A 24,723-nucleotide genomic window follows, 5' to 3' on the forward strand; every position below is an offset into this window, starting at 1 on the left:
TGTTTTTTAACTTGGTGATGGGAAGTTTCAGAATGCAGCCCTCATGTCCAGGTCAAAATCTGTAAGACCGTAGACTTGACCTGTGATGACATCACTGCAGAGGCATGCCAAGGTTGGATACATGGCACAGAGCTTTTCTGTCTGAGGCAGGTGTTTGTGTCACCTGCTCTCAAAACTGGGGACTTTTGTTTCTAACAATGAAGTAAAAACTGTATGATGTAATATGCAAGCGTTTCATTAAAGTAAAAGGCAAAGAACTGCACAGAATGTATCTGCGTAATGGACATCCATCAATCAAATCAAATAAAGACATGCGTGTAACAGTGAGATGACATGAAACATTATATAACATAAATGTAATATATACTTTATTTTCTTCATGGCTTGGCTCACATGTTCGCCACTCTGTGTGGCAAAACTGGCCATCCAATCCAGCCATCCATCCCGGCTATGTGGTACAGAAACACGAGCTCATTCGTTTTATTTGGCATACTTTTACTTTTTGGGGTTCAATCGCAAATTCTACTTCCATATTTGAAATCATGTCCAGCAGGAAGGCCTTTCAAAATTCAGCACTGTGCTGTTTGTCTCTGGTAATGAACTTGTTACACAGTTTACCAGTAGAGGTGGTAAAATGTCAAGTTTGTCCACAGTGTGGTGCAAGAGGCAACGCTATGGGGTCAATAAGGACATTTTATTCACTGGTTTCACAAAGCCTTACAATGTAAACTGCAAGGATGGAAAGAGTTCTAGACTATTTGACTCAAGTACGAGTAAAATCACTTTGATAAAATTAAAAACTTAGAGAAGGGAAAGGGGGGCTACTACACGAAGCCCTGAGAGGCAAGGGAGAAAAAAAAAAATCAAAATACAGACAATATACAGTTTAGAGTGCATGGAGAAATTCAAACTCACCTGGCAGAAAACATGAATGTTTTTATGTTTTTTTCACCTGTTTTCACACAAATGTAACTTTTAAAAAATGATCCTGGCAAAGCTTTTTTTTCACTGGCTAAAGCTATTTTTTTTGTTTACTGGTTTTCACAGATGAAAAAAATGTAAGGAACTTAGGAACTTCCTGACAAAAACCTTTTTCACCCTTTCTTAAGTCATAAACACAGGAGTCAGAGTTTCAGTCATAAATGAAAAAATAAAACATATTTTGACTGAAACTCTGACTCATACCCCTGCCAGTGTTTGTTGTGTAGGTTACCAGGACTTTGTTGTTTGTAATCTCCTTGACCCTTTTTGACCAAAGCTGGACTGGTCTCTGGGTGATGTCCTGGAAAAAGGTGCTGTCTAGGGACTCTATAGTTCTGCTGGGGGACTTCAATGCTCACATGGGCTACGATGGAGAAACCTGGAGGGGGGTGAATGGGAGGAACAAGCCTGCCTGATCTAAACCTGAGAAGTGCTTGTTATTGGACTAGTCATGAATTAACCATAACAAACACCATGTTTGAGTACAGGTGGTTCATAAGTGTACCTGGCACCAGAACGCCCTAGGCCAAAGATCGATGATCGACTTTGTGGTCATATGATCATCAATCAGATAGCAGGGAAGGCTACCGGACAGACCTGGTAAACATGTAGTGAGGGTAAACTGGGAACATCTGGCTGAGGCCCCTGTCCGCGAGGTCTTTAACTCCATTGTGGCCATTGTGGCCAACTGCCTGGAGTTGTGGCCAGAAGGCCGTTGGTGCCTGTTGTGGCAGCAACCTAAGAGCAGTGAAGGAAGCCGTCAAGCTGAAGAAGGATGCCTTTTGGGCTTGGTTAGCCCAGGGGTCTCCTAAAGCACGGGGTACCCGGAGGCCAGGAGGGCTGCAGCTTCGGTGGTTATGGAAGCAAAAACACGGGTGTTGGAGGAGTTCGGAGAGGCTATAGAGAAGGACTTTCGGTTGGCCTCAAGGAAGTTCTGGCAAACTGTTAGACGACTCAGGAGGGGAAAGCAGGGCTTGGCTCAGGCTGTTTTCATCGGGGGGGGGGGGGGGGGGGGGGGGGACTGCTGACCCTGACTGGGAATATTATTGAGCGGTGGAAAGGGCACTTTGAGGAACTCCTGAACCCAACTAACATATTGTCTGTTGAGAAGACCCAGGGGAAGCCTCATCCATATTGATTTGACTTTCTTTAAAAACTTCCTCTGGGGAATTTTGAGATATTTTCACTGAGATAAGATCGTTTTCACACTTTGATAGGTCAAACCTTTCAAACCTCATTGCTTTCCGGAAGAAAAACGTATTTCTCAATCAGAAACATGAATAACTTGATAAATATGACGGACAACAAAGAAGCTCATGTAAAAATATGAGTTTCTTTTAATACTTTGGCTTTTACAGTTTAACATAATTTAGATTATTTAGACACTTATACTTATATTCTTCCCAGAATCTCTTGGAAAACGATTTCTCCAGTAGAAACAGGTAAATTGAGTTTCTATGAATACTTGATTCATTTGGAGGTTCTTTCAGTGAGAGGGAAATTGGTTTCTGCCTTTCAAAGATTAAAAAAAACATGTTGAACAAGAAGTACAACACAGAGTTTCTTTAAAATCTTCATTCTTAAAAGTGCATATGTTCATTTTTGACGTTCTTCCAGCGAGATATATCCATCATTCATCACTATAAGACATTTCTTCCCACATTCCGCCCTAGAAACATTACCAACTGAGTACATATGAAAGATACAACGGTTTGATTTCACTTTCATGTATGACTTCGTCTTGGGGGAGCGTGTGATCATTTTATTTACTTTCTTCCCAGAAGCTCATAGTTTTCTGCATTGGATATTTTGGAAACTTGATGAATATAAATACTGGGCTTCCGTAAAATTGCCCACCCAACTTTTTAGCTCATTTTACTGTGCATTGATAACTGAAGGAGCTTTGACAGCGTGGGACAGCAGTTTGTTTGTTCCAGGAAACTCTTTTTATCTCATGCAAATGTAGATTTTTGGTGTTACAGCAAGACTTCTTCAACCCTAGATTCCACATTGCTGTCGCCGTAAAACACTCCATGAAAGTCAGTTCTAATAGAATTCGCCAGTTTATGATGTTTGGTTTCACCCTGCAAAACTTGAACTGAAGTCAGTTCAAAGGAAATCCCTTTTACCATGACACCACCTCCTGCCACTACAAACAGTTTTGTGCAGTTATAATACCCATTCACCCATGAGAGACAGACAGGGTAAGTGGATTAGTATGCGTGTCTTTGTCTACATAAGTAGTGGGCTTACCCATCTCCACCTTTGGTACATGTTAGTTTTACAGGCAGCAAACTCATGCCACGTCATTTGGTGACACTGTGGGACAACATCAAATGAACCAGGCCCTGCCTGCGAGGGAACGCAGGCAGGGCCAGCCAAATGGATGTAGTGTAAAAAAAAAAAAAAAACCCCAGATGGTTAGAACACTGACCCTGAAACTTGAATTCATAGTATTGAAGTGTACGGCAGGTCAAAACATCGCAGACAAGGGACCTTTCTGTCACCATTATCATTTCATTTGATTTCATTCATTTTTAAATTCTTATCTATATACATTATGTGACAACACATTCCCTTAAACGGAGTAAAGGCCTGGTCAAGCCGAAGTTTCACGTGCAAGGTCAAGTGTGGCAAAATAACGACAAAATAACAGGGTTTCTAATAGAGCAGGGGGTATTCAACTAAACATTCGAAGAGGTCCAGTGAGAGAAAATGTCCTCAAGCAAAGGTCCGGAACGTCCTAATGTCTGACTTGCGTTGTGATTTAGTGTGATGTATACAGTGCTTAACAAATTTATCAGACCACCTGTCATAAAAATGAGAAAACACAAATATTTTAGAAATCTGTCAAAAACTTGTTTCAAACTAAAAATTGTATTGTTATTTATCAGGCAAATAACAAACTAGACCAACTAAATAGTCCTTATTCACATATATTAACCAGAAATCTTAATATTCTGTAAGACCTCCTTTGACCCTGATAACAGCTTGCATTCTTTCAACCACAAAACAATTTTTTCTGTTCAGGAATGCAAGTAAATAACTGTAATTTGGCATCTCAATCAAAAAATAATAATGTGCTTTACTATGTTTTTCTGCTTTTTTGTAAAACAGTAAATTTGAGAATTCATGGATAACAACAATAATTATATTTTAGCATTAAAGATATCATTTTGATTAAAGAGCTTGGCTTGCACATACTGGTGGATTAAGCATTACAGAGACATCAAATATTTTGGTAATCAGCAATACTGTTCATTTAGGGCAGCGGTGGCAAACACCTTACACTGGGTGGGGGTCTAATACATTTGTTAAGCACCGTATATTGAAGTAATTTGACAATTTTGACAATATTCATTGAACTATACAGATATATAATACTGTAGATATGTATAATGACCGTCTCTCATTAAGTAACAGAAGGGCTGCATTTAAAAATAAAAGAGAGAAAATAAGTAAAATAGCTTGAAAAATTGTGGGATGGGATTATTTCGACTTTTGTGTCTTTAAGGCGCACAGTCAACTTACAATTTTAAATCAGCAGGGACCAGGAAAGTTCAGTCAGCAATGTTTTAAAGGGTATGTGTCAAATAAGACAAAAGGGGGAGCAATTTAAAATCAAATTTCATGAGGGCCTTACTTACAGAGTTAGCACAACTGTTCTTAAGAGCTGCTCAGCCAGCCCAGCAAAAAGCCCACATCAACAGCAGATCTCAAGATCCGTCTTCCATCAGGGTGGAACGGGAAGACAAAGATGAGAGGGGGCCGGAGAGAGGAAATATAAAGAGAAGGGATTAGCGTGACTGGATTAGCATGACTGGATTGTTGACTTGTCTGAGTGTCTCTCCTGTCAAACACGCCCATGTCGGGGCCTCCACCTTTCCCGTGCTCGCCTGTTATTCCTGACAGTAACCACACCACAAACACAAGCAACACCAATATCCAATATGCTTTTCATTCAGCCAGAACTGAACACCGGCATGTGATTTTTTTGTGTTGTCTCTGTATGTATGTCTGTGCACCCCCCCCCCCTCCTCCCCTGCACACACTCTCACTGATATAAATGTCCCTCCATCCTGCTTCCTTCTGATGCACCCTCCATGGTCAACGACAGGTACAGTGTGCATACCTCTGGTGGTGATTGTAGTGGGCAGGGGATTATACTTTGATAATGTACCATTTAATGAGAATATTCAACTTTATTAAGTGTTTAAATGTAACTGATTGTATTGTCTCTAGAAACTATGACTAAATGTAGTTCTATATATACTCGATATACTATTTTACGTGTTTAAGTTGCTAACTTTGTCTCAAAAGCAGGGAAAAGTTGGCAACATAGACTATTTAACTAGTATTTCTCCATTATTGACTATGCAATACAGGTTTTGTTGGTGATTCGCTGTGGGCATGAATGTCTGAAAATCTGATTTAAATGATTTTTTTCTTCATTTTTGAACTCTTTCTGGATTCTGGACAAATTGAATTCATTCCTCCTGTAACAGCCTGTGCAATCGCGCTGCCTCACTGTTTCCGACACGTGACACCAATACACATTGTGCAGTACGCAGCATTGTGTCGTTCGGATTTGGAAGTTGGATGTTCTAGTTACGGATTGTCCTTCGTTATTCATGTTTTACGTACATATGTCGTTGTGCAATTCGCCTCATCTTGTGATTAACAAACCATGGCGTTTCTTTTGTTTTTGTCCAGTCGAGAAATGGCATGCAGCTGCAGCAGCTGCAAATGTGACTGATGAGACAGGCTCCTGCAGCTTTAGTGCAATGTGTTTAGTGTCTGTGGCTGAACCCCTGCTGCTACCATTACTAATGATGCTTGCACTGCTGTCACTTCCACGACTATTAGCCAATGCTAGCTCATTTCTGAACTCGCCACAATGCTAACTTATCCGTGATTACTGACAGGTCAAAATGCAAACGCATCATTCACGCCGGTTGCATGTTCAAAACGCTTATAGCGGTTAACATTAGCAGACAATTCAGCGTGATTGTTCAAGCTATCTAAATTATTTGACCTTTTGAAACGTGCGCAATGAAGTTATCAACATCATCAGGCAGTTTTAACGCATTTTATAGTGCAGACCTATGTCATTCATTTCTGATTGGTCAAAGTATCCGTATTTACACTGACTAGACAAGATGCTGATTTAAGAATGATAATACACTCTGACTCCGATGGATGGACCAATCCTGTGCCTCTCGCTTAAATCCAAATCTCGATCCACATCCTGTAATTTTTTTGGTCCTCATTACAGATCAGCAGAATATGTAACGGAGTGACACGTGTGAGTGATGAGGAATTCACCGGTTTAAACTTTTAAACAGTGTTTCATAGATGGAAAAAATGTAGATTTTGTTTCATGATGACGCAATCTGCCAGTTTTACTACTGTGTTTACAACAGTTCCTGACGTCAACAACTTATCCCACTTAACACTTAAAGAAATGGAAAACAGAAATATGACATAGCAGCGTGCTTTTTTTAAACTTTTGCCTCCCTTTTGTCTACATTTTCAACATAAGAGATTGTGGCTTTAATTTCTAAAGATACATTAAAGATAGAAGAGATAAATTAGACCTTCTCCTGTCTCCATGACCTTGCTCCCAAGGCTGCTTCTGAATGTGTTTCATTTAACGTTACCTGTACATCTCCGATTCCAGCTTTTCTTTCTCGACTATCACCTCCTAAAATTCCCTCCCTGGCTTCCTTCATGCTCTCTGGAAATGTTTTTAAAACCATGGGAATTAAGGGGCGTTGGATGGCACATTCTTTGATGAAACTTACGGTCAACTTACTCTTCTGCCCAATGTAAGCGGCTCGTGCCACCAGTGTTCCTTGTCTTCTAAGCTTCAGCACAAGGGTTTGTTAGTTTGAACACCCGCATATACATATTATATATATAAATGCTTATATAAATAATATGTATATAAATATATATTGAAATAATCAATAATAATAATGAATCAAGAAATATATGAAATACACAGAGAATAGCAACCTCTGACTGTAACTGAGCACAAATAACACAGATGCACACACACCAGTGATGACAGGAGTACTGTGAGCACCGTCCTTCTTTTCTTTAACTCGTCTTCTAAATGCTTCCAAAGCATGTTTGTCCTTTGATTCATTATTTAACATTTATACATATTGTTTAAAATGTTTTTTTTTCCCCCGTTGTCTCTCTCTCTCTGTCAGCTATGGAGGAAAAGCTTCTGTTGTGCTTGGCTGCTGCGCTCTTGGCAGGTATGACCGCAACATTAACAGTGGGGGCTAAGTCGAGAAAAAAAAGAAGCGTATTTTATTTTGTAATATCTCTTCTCTTCTCCTCTCCAGTATGTCATGGTTGTTCCACAGGGAAGGAGTTCATCACGACGTTCCTTCCTAACTACCTGCAGGCTGGAAAAGACTGCCAACTCCGCGTGGTTCTGACCGCTCAGGGCTCTGACGCCAACGTTCACATACAGGTGAGAATCGTGGGTCAGTCAAGGTTGAATTACCCCCTCACGCGGCTTGCAGCATGCCGCCATCTTGGCAAACACAAATATAACAGGGAAGGAAATTCCAGGGGGCTTTGCAGGTAGAGTAACACAATCTTTCGAAACTTAAAAACACATTGTTTTCGTACATCCATATTATTATTATGTTCAAAACGATGTAGGTATGTTTGCAATGCTATATTGAGGGGGTCAACTCGTGTTTTTCCCAGGATTGGGGGGGGGGGGGCATGTTCTAAAGACACGAATGAGTCTTGTCAGATATGCAGAGGAGGAGCAGAGCAGCATAGTTTAAATGTATTAACTTGACTTTATTCATTGTTTGCGCAACTGTAGCCGGCTGTGCTAAGCTACGCCCATGTGTGCTGGGCCGGGAGATTTCTGCTCGCATTTGCACCCCATGTTCGTTTTGTGTCTTCACCTAGAGTTACACGCTCCTTTACGCCATGTTAAATGAGCATGTTTAGTCACACATTGCATGTCTTAAATGGTCGAGAACAACCTGATGCCCAACCATGTGTTGTTGTTGAAGTCATTTGGAAAGTTGGAATGAGGCTAAAGTGATATCACAAGTCTAAATACTTCATCAAACCTTGACGTAGAGTCAGTAAAGCTGTGTTATTACTCTTATATTCCAAGAAAGAACTTCCGGCCTGTTGGATCGAATGTTTTTTGCGAATGTTTAACAAATTCAGACATTATTGATCTGCAGGTGACTTCAGTGGATTTCTCCACACGGCTGACCCTCAAAGCAGGTGAGAGCCGCTGGGTGTCTCTGCCGCGTGGGTCCGAGCTGCGGCAGCAATTCGTTACGGCAAACTCAGCTGTCCGAATCTCATCTAGCGCCGAAATCTCTGTGGTCGCTTTCAACCTCTGCTTCGCCACGGGAGACGGCACAGTGGTCTCCCCAATGGGAGAGCTGGGTACTGACTACTTTGTGTACACACCGGGAGGCAGAACCAACTTGGACAGGCTAGCGGCTATCGTTAACGGCAAAAGCCACAACCAGGTCACGATCACACCTGGTGCCGATTTGAAGCTGAGAGGTGGGTCTAGGTGGCGGCGCGGGAAGGCAGTCACCATTTCCCTGGCACCCTATGCATCCTACCTTCTACGAAGCCATAGCACTTTGACGGGCACGCGGATTCAATCCCAGCAGCCCGTAGCTGTCTTAGCAGGCCACCAGTGTCTGACGTTGGGTTACAAGTGTGAGCATGTGTACGAACAGCTCCCCCCAGTGAGAAGCCTGAGTAAAGAATACATAGTGCCCAAAACCCGCTGTGGGGCCAAGACCTGGGCAATCATAGTAGCCGCTGAAGACAACACTGAGGTGACGCTGCACAAGGGCCAACACCCAGAGAAACAGTTGAGTTCAATTCATTGTAATATACCGTTAAAGCTACGGACGAGGCTAACAAGAGGTCTGTCTCTCTTTGTCTGCCGGTCTGTCCACCTACCTAGCTGTCCAAATGCACACGAGGCCACATACACATCCATCGAACATATAATAACATTGTGTGTGCTGAAAAATATCACGCAATATATAAGTTGAATATATCAATTAGCTCTATACCTACAGCACAAAATACTTTTTTTTCCTTAGTTCATCTAAACCTGAACTACACTACATCTAATCGAGTAACTCTATTACACTTACACCAACAGGAAGCTAAAGAGAGCCGGGGACATCTTGTGGAAGTTGATCCTCAAACACCCGCTGGTCGTCAAGAGCAACAAGAAAGTGATGGTGCTGCTTCTCAGCAACAATAGGCCACACGATCCCTTTCTGATAACGCTGACTCCCACCAGCAAGCATGCCACTGACTGGGCAGTGGAGACAGTGGGCGGCCTTAAAAGTACTGTTGCCATTGTGTCAGAGAGGGAGGGGGCAGGCAGTGTGAAGGTGTGCCTGAAGGGAAAGTGCCTCTCGCCCAAGTGGAGGACATTCCACGCACGCTGGGTGTGGTCTAATGTGGAGGTGGGGGAGCTGCAGAATCATGTGACAGTGGAAGGTGATGCTCCCATGGCCGTCTATGTCTTCGGCGGAAAACACCGCCATGCTTATGGCACTGCTGGAATTTGTTCTGAAGGTACACACACACACACACACACACACACACACACACACGTAGATTCCTTTACACACACACACACACACAGATATCACTTTGTAAAACAGCTGAAAAGGATGAGAGAAAAGTGATGAGGCAACTATAGTACACTTAGGGTGTGTCTGCGTTTCGTACAGGTTTGCCTCCCCCTCCACCACCCCCGGATCCCTGTGAAGCGGTGAAATGTCGAGAGAAGGAACGCTGCGTGAGCGGGTCGTGTGTCCATGTGTCCACAGCAACCTGCCGCGTGATGGGTGACCCCCACTACTACACATTTGATGGCCGACGCTACGACTTCCAGGTAGGGCTGGCACAGCTTGACCAGGCCGGCGATGACTGGCCAGCAGGGACACACTGGACTGGGACGTGCTTGTACCAGCTCTCATGAACTGAGCTTTCGCACAAAATGTACAGCCATGTTTGTCACTCTGCTGCTGGAGCGGGACAATATGATGATGCCTACCTGCCACACACTATTTTAAGCAAGGGACTAGGCCATAGAGAAAAACACGACTCGTTCTGCACTCCAATAGAGGCCAACCCGGAAGTTAGCATCTCCTGGTTCCCTCGACTAAAAGCCAATGGGATTGTTCCATGGGATTTTGGATTAATGCAGAAATTATCGCCATAAGAACAGTCGGACAGCGTCAAAAGGGCGAAGATGATTGATAGTCCTGATCATCTGCGGAATATTGTCTCAACTGGTAGTGCTGAAAAGCTCTGTCGGTTGCCACAGTGGCTCATAAAATACGCTCGTCCTGATTGGCTGATAATATATTGTACAAGCAAATATTGAAGTGCTCTACTCCACAGAAATAATTGGTCCTCTCTGTCGCTTTTAGAGCACCGACATAGAGCAAAGCCTGCGTCATCACTGTGAGTTCATTTAAGACCAAAAACTGCGTCTAAAGGCCCTCATATACTGCGTATGGACTTTGACCGTCTCAGATCAAGGTTGACAATCATGAGCGAAACGTTGATCTCACTCTGATGGCACATCCGCCGGTGGCCGATTTCGGGCATTCACGACCAAAACTGACTACTTCAAAATTCCGATAGTGTCATCGATTATAAGGACCGAATTCTCCCAATGTCAGTGTTGCTGCAGCTTACAAACAAACCAGTAATATGGCGTGAAACTATGCACAATAGAATGGCCGAAGCCAACATACGCATCAATGTGTAAATGTATCTGTGGTAAGTGCCGTTCTTGAATAGACAAAACGCAAGAACCAAAACCAATGCCAGCACTACGCTGCAAGTGATTCAGAAGGATAATGTGACTTACTGTCGTGTCATTGCCCAATTTGACATGCCTCCAAATTTACGGTGTACAATCTGACCAAGGTTGTGAGTCGTTTTATTAGACCCTTTTCAAACAGAACGGTAAAGGAACCTCCAAGCTGGATGTTATTGCACTGCGCGTATTGTCTTCAGTTTTGTTTCAGAAATAATCCCCTTCTGTCACTGATCAGAACTCACTGTTCCTGGTGGCTCTTTGAGATGGGGTGCCAAAAAAAATGTTTAGAATGGACTTTTGCTTCAGTTGGCTAATAACATGTCTTTCAGGGTACCTGCACTTACATCGTGGCAACGGTTGAAAAGAAGGCGTCCGACCTCCTGCCTTTCACTGTGATGACCAAGAACAACCACCGAGGTAGCCGCCGAGTCTCATTTGTGAGGACCGTATCCGTCGATGTTCACAAGCAGACAATTGTCATCGGCAGACACCGAGGCAGAGTGCAGGTAACGGACTCCCTAACCTGCTGAGAAAAAGTTCCCCTGGTGGTGCAGATGTACAAGACTGAGGTTAACCACGTCGGGCAAGACAAATGTGGCAGGCGATGCCCCTTTCCAGGGGCTGAGATAATTCCAGGTTAAGATCGGTGCAATTAAGATTGTAAGCATTGCTCAAAAACTCTAAATGATGTTGCATTCATGAGAGTACAGTGTATTTTTAGCATTTTGGAAACATGCTAAAATGTCATGGTCCTAGGATTAGTGGTAATCCCCTTGGCGGAAACAGCAAATCATTTACCATCGAGGGTCGAGAGATGCACCATCATTTATTCACTAATCGTAAAATGATAACCTGTGTATGGTCAAAAAGATTTGTCACTGGCGTCGAAACTTATTTCTCTCTCTGGAGTCTACAAATACGGTGATGACGTAATCACAACTTCAAATGTATTTCAGCATCCAAACCCTTTGTAGATAATATAAGAACATATTGCAGAGTGATAGCGAGGACTGAGGACTACAATGGCCGTGCTGTACACCAGCCATGATTTCTGGTTCTCTTCGCACTTCGCTTTCTCGCAAGCTGACCTTGCATCGCAATACATTCACACGTTTCACCGTTGTTCCGCGTGCGATGTCACAGACGTGCAGCTTGTTCTAAGTATTGTTCTGTTGTTATTATTCAGGTGAATGGAGAACTTCAATACTTGCCCGTCAGTTTGTTGGGCGGCAAGGTCTCCATAAAGCAAAGTGGAACCTATGTTTCCCTCAGCACCGACTTCGGCCTGACTGTGAGGTACGACTGGAACACGAAGCTGTACGTCACGGTGCCATCCTCCTACTATCAACACCTCGGAGGCCTCTGTGGAAACTACAACGGAGACAGGCGAGATGACCTGCCTGTACCAAACGGTGAGGAGGGGACATGAAGGGTGGCCTAAATGTAACAATGGATCCCATTGAGGATTCGATTCATTTTGTTCATTTCAAACTTAAAGATTTGCGGTCACTACATGGTTCATTCACTTTTTTCTAAGCTGAGAAATGGCATCCACGTTCAAACCATTCGCACCACCAATTTTGGGAACTTTGAATCATTAAAATGCTTCCATTTCAAACAGCAGTTTTTGCATTTTGTTTTTTTTTTGTCTCTCACAGGCTTCCGTCTCTCGGCTGTGCTGAAGATGATCCAGCAGTGGAAGGTGAAGGACGGCGATCTGTTCTGTGACGACAACTGTGGTGGTCGCTGTCCCAGCTGTTCGCCTCAGCAACAGGCCCACTTCCGCCTGCCCAGACTCTGTGGGATTCTGACGAAGGAAGACGGGCCATTTTCAGCCTGCCTCAAAAAGGTTGACCCGACTCTGTACTTGGACAACTGTGTCTACGATGTCTGCGTCAATAAAGGTGAGCCCGTCATTGAATTGGGGCATTATTTCACGACACGGAATTCCCCTCATGACTTCACATTCACGACAGGCGACAGTTTCATGTAAAGATCCAGTCACATGCCCACTAATGGAAATATAAATTCTTCTTTTGTGCATTCCTTGGCGCTCGCTTTAACTGCTTGTCTGTTGTCCGAGGTAGAAAGACCCCTCCAGATTTCATGCTCGCAGACGTTACTCGGTCACTTACGTTACATTTTACATATTAAATGGGATCATTTTTCAGCAGTTTTCAGCCTTAAAGAAATAGAAATGCATTTCGCGAACATTGGCAGGAGTTTAGCTTAGCATAAAGGCCGGAACCAAGGGGGAAACAGCAGGCTCTCAGATGTCGTTAACTCTCTGTAGTTAATTATGACAGTGAATGGACAGTGGCCACTGTGGTCACTGTCCATTCACTGCAAATCTGATTGCTTGATACTTAACATTAACACGGGTTTCACTCATTTGAGCAAACTCTGTGAAAATGGGGAAGACATGGAGATTTTGTAAGTCTTTGTCTTGCCTTGGTTCTTGAGTGTTTTAGGAGGTCAGTAAGGGGTATCCAGGGGTAGCTGTTGCAACAAACGTCTTTAATGTCTCAGGATGTCAGGATCTACAGTATGCTGTAATCTCAAGGGTGCCTGTAAATAATAATTGTGTTAATGTTGTCTGTGTGTTTGTCCAGGTGCAAAACATGTCCTCTGTGACAACCTGGAGAGTTATGATGACGCCTGCTTGTCTGAAGGAGTGAAAGTCAGCCGTGAGTGGAGAGAGGCCACCAACTGTCGTAAGTTCCTTTGAAACGCCGTCACGACTGCAAGCGCTGTAACTGATCATAAACCACCATGCACAAGCGAAACTGAAGGGGATCTAGTTTCACAGCTGTGCGATCGGCCGACGTATAGTGGCGGAAAGCTACAGCAAAAGACGAGAGAAGGCATATCATACATGGCATCACAGCTGCACAGAAGTGGTCAGTTTCAAATGTTTTTTCGAGATTCCATCAGCCTCCAGACAAACTAATATGTACCTCCAGATCTGATGACGCACGCAAAATAATGAGAAGGAAAATACGACACCCATTCAGTGAAGTTACTCTCATTGTATCTGTGTGGAAAATGTGCACTTGGTTGACGTTGCTAGCTCTGATCATTTGGCGGGGGGTCCCAGGCATTGTGCCAGCGTAGGGTTGTTGGCACCTTGGATAGTTGAGTTCAGCAAGTCCAGTATCCTTGTCACTTCTAGCTTTACCAGTAGTGAGACTGCAAATGTGAATTTTCTTTCTAGATTGGTGCTAGACGAAAGGTCATTTTTTATCCAAGTTACTTATTTGTGTTTCTTGGTGCCTAGGATCTTTCTTTTTATTATTTTCCACTCGGCTGTAGGTGAGGAATCATTTTATGGTGTTGTCGTATTGGTTTAAACCAATAGAGTATTGGTCCTCACAGATAGGACTAATGAGCTCAAAACTATGATGATCAATGACCTCCACTCTCTGCCACCACCACCCCCCCCCCAGCCCTTGCCTGTCCAGCAGGTAGCCACTATGAGGCATGTGGTACAGCCTGCCCGGCCTCCTGCGTGTCCCCAGACATTGAAGAGCAATGCAAAGCCCCCTGCGTGGAGGGATGCCAGTGTGATAAAGGACTGGTGCTTAGTGGAGACAGGTAATATAGCAATGATGCCACAACTACTACTACTACTAGGAGAATGCTAAGATGATTCTTAGAACAGAAGCTTTATGGATAAAAAAAAAATCGCCAACCAAGCACTTTGGCCAGGTTTATGTCGTAACCCAAAATACCATTTAGTGTTCATCAGGTAAAAATGCAAACATAACATAGATTTGACAATAAAAGTGGTCATTTTGATGACAAACAAGTTTCAAGTCTCGCTTTGCGTAGAGAACTAGAGAACAGAGAAAGGCCGTATCACGACCAAGAGTACAGTCTAAACCCGCTCTGTATGTCGAGTGTCATGAGATGGCTTTTGTTGTGATTTGGCGCTATATAAATAATGATAATAATAATAATCTACAGGAAAAGGACAAATTACATAACTAATTACTGAACCATGGCTGTCTGTCTCATGGATATGACGTTCTGTACATTCAATAACTGCGTGTGTGTGTGTTTCAGATGTGTTCCTAAGTCTAGCTGTGGATGTCAGTACCAGGACAGATATTACCCATCAGCCACCACTTTCTGGGGTGATAAGACCTGCACCACCAGGTGTAAATGCCTTAATGGGAAAGTCAAGGTTGGTGTGTGTGTGTGTGTGTGTGTGTGTGTGTGTGTGTATTTAAGCTCTCATGCCATCACCTTTGCGGGTGGGCTAACGCTGTTTTTTTTTCATCTCGGCCACTGTGAGCTGACACTCTCTTCTCTTCTCCCCCTCTGGTGAAGTGCGCATCAGTCACCTGCAGGAAGAATGAGCGCTGTGCCTTGAAGGGAGGAGTAAGGGACTGCCACCCAGTATCCTATGCAACGTGCCAGGGCACTGGAGACCCCCACTACCGAAGCTTTGACAACCGGCGGTTTGATTTCCAGGGCACTTGTACCTATGTCCTGTCACAGCTCACCGAGGGATCAGACCAGGGCCTGGTACCCTTCCAAGTGCTGGTCCAAAATGAGAACAGAGGGAGAAACAAGGCCGTGGCCTACACCAAGTCCGTCTCGCTTACTGTATTTGATATCACTGTCAGCATGAGTCGCTCCACCCCGGGACGGATGCTGGTAAGATCAGTCTGCCTACTACAGCATTTACTTCACCAAATCTCCATGTGTCACTCTGTGGTGTAGTTACAGCAGACCACTGCTTACATTGAAAACTTACATTGAAAAGTGCATTTCACTTTGTGTGTGTGTATGTCGATGTCACATTTGAAATGAACTCCAGGGAGCTAACAGCATGCATTAGGTTGTGTGTTTGTGCAAGAACCCAACAAAAAGTCCATTTTGGCAGCACAAGGCACTGGCTGAACCACGGGGAGCAATTTGGCCATTAGGACATGTGGGCAGGAGAGGCCCACGATCAAACCGCCAACCGTGCGTTTAATGGGGGACCTGCACAACCGCAGCCAAATCCCCCAGCCCTACTAAAGCTCCCTTTGCCTGTGTCCGAAGCCGGATAGATCTCATTCATTTGTTCCATAGAGCTCCATTGTTTCTCTATAAACTATTAAAAACGCATCAATGAGCCAGACGTTGCACTGGGTGACGTGATGCTTCATCATTATGAACACTGCTACTCACTGGAGCACCTAGCGTATATTAAGCCACGGCTTAAAGTAGTCCCCAACAGGATGCGCTATATCCTCCTGAGTGACGTTTCTTAAAAACTACAGTGGCCAGCTGTTTTTTCCACATTTGCTTCTTCAGAAGGAACCAATGGGCTGGGAGCTGGGAGCTTGGGACCAGGGTAGGGAAGTCAAAATGCATTGAGAGACAAAGACCGACACATTGTTTGGGCCTTTTCCACGGATTTACTGACGCATTAGAAAAGCCTAGAATAACACCAGTGTTGTGCGTGAACAGCATAAGGAAATAAGAAACAGGAATAGGAAATTTAACATGCATAGCAATGGGACGGCATTTTGTGACATCTTGTTAGCTGGGCTAAAGCTTTTCTCCCCCCCCACCAGGTAAACGGTCAGTCAGTGAACCTGCCTTACTCCACAGAAGATGGCAAGCTTTCCCTGTTCCGGCAGGGCTACTTCGGCATTGTGACAACGCATTTCGGTTTGACGCTCAGGTTCAACTGGAACAGCCATGTCAGCTTGACCTTGCCCAGTTCATACTCTACTGCTACGACTGGTAGGTTGGGTGTGCTTCCCTGGGGGTTGTTTTGTTCACTCAGCAACGTTAAAGCAATCAACATATGGCAGCAGCCGCAGACAAACATGAAAAAAGCAGTGTCAATCCGGTTTGTGGCAGCCAGCTAGCCGTTTGGGCTAAACGTAGCCCACTGGTTTTCCACCATCACAAAGCCGGTTCACTTTCAGCAGAGGTAGATCACCATGGTCACTGGGCTGAGTCACCATGGTAACCTACGCAGTTTATTCCATCACTACAGCTCAAGCTAACGCGAGGCATGTTGATCCCTCTCCAAGTCACCCTCGGCTTCTTTGACCTCTTCTCATTCGATGCTGGTTTTGGTCTGGTGTTCACAGACCGGGATCAGATCATTTCTCTCTGCCAAAAATCTGCAAACTGCATGTTTCATGCTCTCTGGCAACAGTAAAAAAAAAAAGAAAATCCCTCTCCCGCCTCCAGCTCATCCAAAACTCTGCTGCCAGGATTTTGACTCGGACTAGGGAACATGGGCACGTTTCACCGATCCCGGCTTCCTTACAGTTGCTTTTATGATATTTCGTCTCACCCCACTCTTAAAATAAGTCTATTTCCAAAAATGTTCCTTCAACAGTGGGCATATGTTTCAAAAATGATTGAATGACATTTGCAGGAATGCAGCTGGACTGTTTATCTGTTGTGTCGCTGTCATGTCTGCCTGTTTCTCCTCCTCAGGTTTGTGTGGAAATTACAATGGGAAATCTGGCGATGACTTACTGAAACCTGATGGCACCAGGGCTAAAGACATTAATGCCTTTGGACACAGCTGGAAGGTGCGTATTAGCTGAGACTCCAGCTTCGTGGGTCTCAAGTGGATTTTGTCCCCCGTCACTTACACTGACATTGCTTAAAGAGGGGATCTCTTTGTGGCCACTGTAAACAGGAGGAACATGACGCATATTGTGTTGAGACAGGCTTGAAAAATGCGAACATATCTTTTAAACTCACAATTTATTTCTTAGGTTAAATAACCTAACCAGTTTTAAATGTAAATGTCATTGAACGCAGGCAGGAGGAGACCCTGGCTGCACCAGTGACTGTCCAGGCGGTAAATGTCCCGAGTGTGAACCTGCACTACTGCCACGTTACCAACAGGGGCGCTACTGTGGCATCATCGCTGACAAGTCAGGACCTTTCAGGTGGGTACTTCTGCGGTTGCCAGACAGCATCGCAAGTTGTAAACGTATCGTCAGAATAATCTGCACCCTTCTCACTGCATTAGGCTGACTGCACAGTAGCTACATGTTAAAGCCACTGCTGCCAGTGAGAGTGCATGGAAACTAGTTAGCAAGCTAGCAGCGGTTAGATAAAATGAGTGGTTAAATGTGTTCAATGGTTCAGTAGCTACATAATTAGCCAAAAGTGATTAACAAACGGTGGAAATAAATATCTAAAATTGAAGAATAAACAGGTTTAGCTAAAAAATTAAACCGTTAATTGGAGGTTCTATTGTAAAAAATCATTGTAACGATATCCATTTTATGGTGTTATTTAACCTCCACTTTGACTGGGGTGGTGTCGATTAAGGGGTAGGCTACTTAAGCTCATCCGATTGAGGCTACGTCAGACAAAAAAAGGGCAGGAACAGCTAATTAATTATGTCCTTTATATAATATTTTGACAAACATTGACAGTAAAACGATGTCACTTTTGAAAAAGTTAGATTTCTAAACAATAAATAATCTATCACATCCACCCTGACTTCCCTTTACATTACAGCCTATTTTTCTGTTTTGTGGGTTAGGATTAGGTTTTACGAGGACGCACATGTGCACACGGGTGACATGATACACAGTAATGCGCCAGGATATGCAGCAATGTGTTTTGTCGCACTGAATGCCAACACGACTTTTGTTTGTCTACAAGAAAAGTCTTTAACACTTTAACAGAGCCACAGTCACACCCCCGATCGGACTTTTGGCAGGTAAAGCTAGCTGTTAGCAACTACATTTTAGCACGCAACCACTGTGGCTCCAATGTATGGAACCCACAGCGGTTAATTAACATAACCCCCCCCCCCAGGTAATGAACATGTGACACATTTTAAAAACCAACAACTAGATGAGATCCGACTGAAAGCTGAAGGGCTGTTCAACATGTACGGTACATTTCTTTGCTTATTGGCCGCTCTGTCTTCGCTGTTTCCCCTTGCAGAGAGTGTCACAGCAAACTGGACCACACCACGTTCCTCACGGACTGTGTTTTCGATTTGTGTATGTACCAAGGCCACGCCTCCGCCCTGTGCAACAGCCTATCAGCTTTCAGCTCCTCTTGTCAAGCGGCAGGAGCCGCAGTGGCGAATTGGAGGAGCGAGCAGTTCTGCCGTAAGACATGCACACGCACAAACACGCAATTACACCGTCTGCCCGTCCATCCATCCATCCATTCATCCGTCCATCCACCCATCCGTCCATCCATCCATCCATTCATCCATCCATCCATCCATCCAAGAGCAACTTGTGCTTTGTTCAGAATTAAGACTGCGCGTTACAGGTGCTCCCATTCAAGAATAGAGGAAGTAGCATGGTTAGAAATGAGAAGTATGTAAAAAATATAAGATATAAAATATAAATAAATTAAAAAATATATATATATATACATTGACAATTTTAAGTGAAAATTAAAAGGTATATACAATAACAATGTATGTATGTATATATATGTATTGCACTGGTACAAATAGAGAATAAATAATGAGGTGGTAGTTTCTGACAGAGGTGAAATAAGTCCAGATTTCCAGTCTGTTTCTTCTGAGTGTCGACACTCAGAGGGAGGAGTTAAACAGTTTGATGGCCACAGGCAGGAATGATTTCCTGTGGCGCTCTGTTGTGCATTTGGGAGGAATGAGTCTCCCACTGAAGCTGCTCTTGTGTCCGACCAGTACGTCATGGAGAGGATGGGAGACATTGTCCAAGATGCCCCGCAGCTTAGAGGATGGCACTGGCCACCACAGACTCATAGAACATCCTCAGCATAGTCCGGCAGATGTTGAAGGACCTCAGCCGCCTCAGAAAATAGAGACGGCTCTGGCCCTTCCTGTAGAGGGCATTAGTGTTCTTTACCCAGTCCAGTTTATTGTCTATGTGAACTCCCAGGTACTTGTAATCCTCTACAATGTCCACACTGACCCCCTGGATGGAAACAGGGGTCATCGGCACCTTGGTCCTCCACCTAAGCGCCGCCCACCAAAAAGCGCCATAATGTTTACGAACAGAAAAGGGGTCTGTAGAGATACATTTTATGTCGATCTTCTCAACTGATTCTGCATGAGGTGGCAAACAAGCACATTCTTCCAAAACATCCCGTGAATGTTCTTGGCTAGCGAGCGGTTATCCCTCTATTGTTTCCCCATCGGGCTCGATAACGCCCTGTACGTTCACGTTCGGGTCAGGAAGTCCCAAGAAAGTCATTAGCGAGTTTACGAAGTTTGTAAGGAGCGTTCTCACACTTTTTTGATTGGCTTTCTATGTGTGTCTTTCGGCCAGCTTCATCATGTGGCGAAAACAGTCACTACGAGCTGTGTGCCCCCCCCTGCCAGCTGACCTGCAGTGGTCTCGACGCCCCCGAGGGCTGCGACGACAGCGCCCCCTGTACAGAAGGCTGCGTGTGCGACGATGGATTCATACTGAGTCATGACAAGTGTGTACCTGTAGCAGAGTGTGGCTGTCAGTACGGAGGACAGTATTATCAAAATGGCCAGGTACTATAGCAGCAATAATATATATATATATCTCTACTAGTAACCACAGCTCTTCCGCCTCTGCTATTGCTGCGACTGCTAATTCTTCTCTGCTCTCTTCTCTCTTTTCTCAGGTGTTCTATCCAGGAGCGTCATGTGACACTCGCTGTGAGTGTTCCGACGGCGGAATAATGCGGTGTGACCCTGAATTCCGCTGTTCAGCCAATGAGAAGTGTGTCGTGAAAGAGGGTCTCGCCTCCTGTTCTCCCCGAAGTGTTGGCTCCTGTTCTGTGAGTGGAGTCAGGAGAGTCAGGTCCTTTGATGGACAGGTAAGTCTTTTTTTTTTTTTTTACGTGTAACATTGTGATTTTTTAAAATATCTATTGTAACAATAACCTATTACAATATGTTTTATTCAATACTATTTTATGTCATTTCACATTTAATCAGAGGATGAACCTCTTGAAAGGTGGAAGTTAACAAACATTTGCACAAAAACCAACATAATAATAATATACATACATACATAAAAGTAATCAGTAACATCAACAAGGACATACGCATGTCCCCATCATCCCCAAACCACACCTACTACATCTGTTACAAGTGTCATATATACAAAAAAAAACAACAAAATAAATAAATGAACAGACCAAAAAACATTGTGTCTCATACCTAGAAATATATACGGAAGAAATATGACCCAAGGTCAAGAAATGTGATGGCTATAATTAACGGCCGGAAGCGAGAACTCTGAAACTTAAACTCAGTTCGACCTTGAACTTGCTTGAACTGGCTTGAATAAATCAACTGCTTGCTTCTGTTGATCATAAAGGGTCTATATGTCTTAATTGGGTTTCTTGTACCTTGTCTTGTTGTACAAACAGTGGAAGTTCTGACATAACATTAACTATCCTCTGATCTTTTCACCCCCCTCCCCAAACCCTCTCCCATCCTCTAGGCATATCCTCTGTGGGGGAACTGTTTGTTCAAGTTGTCAGAAGTGGAGGAGAAGGAAGGAGGGATAGAAGCCTTCTCTGTGCTGGTACAGCAGCAAACCGCTAAGGATGGCAGCGTCTCTCGCAGTGTGGAGCTCCTGGTTTACGACCTGGATATAACTATGGAGACTGGGGTTGTTTGGGAAATCAAGGTATGGTTGACCTTTTACGTTGGCCAGGTGCAAGGTGTGTTCCCACAAAGCATGAGCATTGGGTGTTTACACTTGTCTGGTAATATTTCCATTGTCCAACATTTGTCTTAATCTGATTTTGATCTGTTTTTACATAAAGTGCATCAAGTACGTATCATTCTCACCATTAGAGCAAATCAGTGGATGCTGATGAGCTACAAACTGCATTCTATGAACATCCTGCTAGGTTGATACGTTTGATTTCTGTGAGGCTCCAGGTGGGAACTTGCAATGATGCTGCGGTGACTCCGAGACGAGACTTCAGAACTGGAATTAGGGGTCGGGGCTAATATGGTGCCTGCTCATCTGGAAATACTTTGTGTGTGTGTGTGTGTGTGTGTCTCCTCTATCTCAGGTTGATGACATCAGAGTCTCCCTTCCTGCGTCACTGGCTGACGGAAAAGTTCGAGCACATCAAAACGGCATCCACATCATCATTGAAACGGACTTTGACCTGAAGCTGACCTATGACTCTGTGGCAGGCGTGTTCTTACGAATCCCGTCCACCTATCGCGGCTCAACACAAGGTCTCTGTGGCAACTATAATGGTGAACTGTCTGATGACCTTGCGTCGGCCAGTGGGAAGCCAGCAGACACAGAGGCTTGGGTAGTGAAGAAGGACGACACCACCTGCGAGACCAGCTGTGGTACCACTCCTTGCCCTGAGCCAGATGAACAGAAGGTCCCAGAGGCCAAAAAGGCCTGTGACATCATCAAAGCCCAACAGGGTCCATTTGCAGGGTGCCACTCAACAGTGCCCCCAACACCCGACTACGACGCTTGTGTCAGGTAAGGAAATATCTGAACATGCCTCCAATTGGTATATACATCTGAGAGCTCCCATTAGGCATGTGTCACTGGTATCCCTTCATCATATGGTCAAGGGGGGGTGGGGGAGATGTGGGGCCCGCGAATAAGCATGAGGTGGTTAGATTGCTCTTTAAGCTTATTCATTTAATATTAACACTTTACATAACCATAACTTCCTGCTTTAAACTGTGACGCACTGCATTTTCCTTGTATTGAGTTGTGCACACACAGTTTTCCCACACAATGAGGAATTATCGACAATATTTCGGGTGCAGTCACTTTCACTTTCACCTGTAATCACAGTGGTCTTCATAAACATTTGGTTCAGTTATGGGTTATGTTATTCTTACTGATAGAAATGAGGGGCAAAAAAACTGCCAAAATAATATCCAAGTCGCAATAAATCAGAATTATCCTTCAGCAAACTTGAGTTTCTGCGTTTCGGGTGTTTCCTGTCATTAAATGAAAGTTTGCTTCCAGTGAAATATCCACAGGCAAAGGGGGTGCGGATGTCCTGTGTCGTCACATCCAGAATTATGTTACCGCCTGTCAACTAGCCGGCGCCAAGATAAGCACATGGAGGACCGACAGCTTCTGTCGTAAGTCTGATCGGACTATCTGATGCTCGCCGGTGCTCAACGGGGCTTATGCTACCATATGTGGACGTGTTCACGCTCCCATGCCGTTTTAGTAAGGCATTGGGTGTAACATTGTAATGACTGTATTTTAGATGTGATCAGAGAGCAGTCTCTGCAAGTCCCCTCTGTTGACTGGGCGGCATGGTGGCGTAGTGGTCAGGACGTAACTGTAACGTGAGCAAGATGCTGGATCCTAAGTGGCTCCCAATGGGAGGTTGAAAAAAGCGTTGTATAAGTGAAGACCATTTACTTAAGATGACCAGGCTTTATGCTGCCGAAAAACACCAGCCTGTTTTGTCACCAGATTTCATTAAGATTCAAACTTACTTAAAGTTGTACCTTGCTATCTAAATACACTTGAGTCAAATCTCCAGTTTTCACAGACAAACAGATGAAAAGATTTAATTTTTCGATTGCGGGGTCTGTTCCCTGCAGGTGGCGCGTAATGAAATGGGCCGAATGAAAACCAAGTGAATGATTAGAAATCAGAAAAGACGCTGCAAAATCATTTTAAGCAACACAAAATCCCAAACGAACCTGCTCAGCACTGACTCTCCGGGCCTTGTTCGTCCTTGCAGCTGTGACGTGCCCAGCGGGAAGTCACTATGAGCTGTGCCCCTCTTCCTGCTCCTCCACCTGCTTTTCTCTGGAAAGATCCGGGCCCTGCCCGGTGTGCCAGGAGGGCTGCCAGTGCGACGACGGCCTCATGTCTGACGGCGTCCGCTGTGTTCCTGTGGAGAAATGTGGCTGTGTCGTGGATGGACAATATTATAAGGTAATTGCCGTCCCCTTCCTCATCACAATGCTCATTCAGTACAGTGTGATGGCTTCCTAAAACCTAGTCTGTCTTGTCAATAAATCCACAACATAACAGGGTGTGGGTGAAGTATTTGGGTAAAAGGAAAAGCCGTCAGGGGCCGTTGATTCTGCGTACGTTCTGATGCTTCAGTGACTCTTTTCAGTCGGGGGCATCGGTGGTACTGGAGGACTGTACGGAGCGCTGTGACTGCCAGTCTGGACGGTTCAGCTGCAACTCCACAAGCTGCCAGGAGGGAGAGAAGTGTCGCAACAGGGATGGAACAATCGGCTGCTACTCCACAGGTCATATACCTACTGAGTGACTGATCTTTTAATGTCATCTGGCCTTATCGAAAGTGTATATGTTTGCATTTCTGCCCATGCATGGCCCCATGTTGTACAGACAGCAGAGTTCCGCTCTGCTACTGGGATATTCTAATGATTTATTTATAGAGCAACCGTCTTGCAGTGATGTAGAAGTGTACTCCAGGGTGTGTCACTAACACCGTGACATCACTGTTGGGGCGTGGCTTCAGGCGCAAAACACCTGAAGCTCTCAGCCGGGGAGGGCAGTGAAACATTACTTTTCAGCCTGTTGTTAAGATAACCAAATATCTGCTACCAACCGAGCCACCTGCAATGGCAGGAAGTTAAGTTATGTTCCATGGGAATGTTCAGCCGTCTGTTTCAGAGAGTTCCAAACATTTTGGACATGTCCCCCTCTTTTCAGGGGACAAACCCTTTGTCAAAAGATGCCTGGCGATCCGACGAGCATTTCGTGTGAAGAACAACCAAGGCCTTTATTTTCCATGGTAGCTAGCCTGTGGGAAAATGTTAGCAGCGAACGTTTTGCAGATATGCACAACATACGTGAACATCATGTATGACATGTTGAAGAAAAAAGTACTGATATATTTGAACTTTATGTGTCTGGTGAAATCCAAAGCCATAATGTTCTAACCCCTCATTCTAACGTGTTAGC

General features: G+C 44.3%; 1 protein-coding gene across 1 annotated transcript in view; it reads left to right on the plus strand.

Moving 5' to 3' along the window:
• Positions 1-5,092: 5,092 nt before the first annotated feature.
• Positions 5,093-24,723, plus strand: part of LOC139289959 (IgGFc-binding protein-like) — a 33,527-nt gene continuing 13,896 nt past the window's right edge. The window contains exons 1-24 of the mRNA XM_070911631.1: positions 5,093-5,098; positions 7,200-7,247; positions 7,338-7,468; positions 8,211-8,863; positions 9,164-9,588; positions 9,747-9,910; positions 11,179-11,355; positions 12,036-12,261; positions 12,508-12,753; positions 13,462-13,563; positions 14,296-14,443; positions 14,915-15,035; positions 15,182-15,511; positions 16,420-16,591; positions 17,303-17,400; positions 17,636-17,766; positions 18,782-18,951; positions 20,113-20,327; positions 20,441-20,635; positions 21,268-21,456; positions 21,851-22,284; positions 22,786-22,904; positions 23,522-23,718; positions 23,906-24,044. Coding sequence (XP_070767732.1) covers positions 7,202-7,247; positions 7,338-7,468; positions 8,211-8,863; positions 9,164-9,588; positions 9,747-9,910; positions 11,179-11,355; positions 12,036-12,261; positions 12,508-12,753; positions 13,462-13,563; positions 14,296-14,443; positions 14,915-15,035; positions 15,182-15,511; positions 16,420-16,591; positions 17,303-17,400; positions 17,636-17,766; positions 18,782-18,951; positions 20,113-20,327; positions 20,441-20,635; positions 21,268-21,456; positions 21,851-22,284; positions 22,786-22,904; positions 23,522-23,718; positions 23,906-24,044 — 4,828 coding nt within the window. The 5' untranslated portion in view covers positions 5,093-5,098; positions 7,200-7,201. The remainder of the gene's footprint in view (positions 5,099-7,199; positions 7,248-7,337; positions 7,469-8,210; positions 8,864-9,163; positions 9,589-9,746; positions 9,911-11,178; positions 11,356-12,035; positions 12,262-12,507; positions 12,754-13,461; positions 13,564-14,295; positions 14,444-14,914; positions 15,036-15,181; positions 15,512-16,419; positions 16,592-17,302; positions 17,401-17,635; positions 17,767-18,781; positions 18,952-20,112; positions 20,328-20,440; positions 20,636-21,267; positions 21,457-21,850; positions 22,285-22,785; positions 22,905-23,521; positions 23,719-23,905; positions 24,045-24,723) is intronic.

Source organism: Enoplosus armatus, chromosome 9 (genome assembly GCF_043641665.1).
Source record: "Enoplosus armatus isolate fEnoArm2 chromosome 9, fEnoArm2.hap1, whole genome shotgun sequence".
NCBI lineage: Eukaryota > Metazoa > Chordata > Actinopteri > Centrarchiformes > Enoplosidae > Enoplosus > Enoplosus armatus.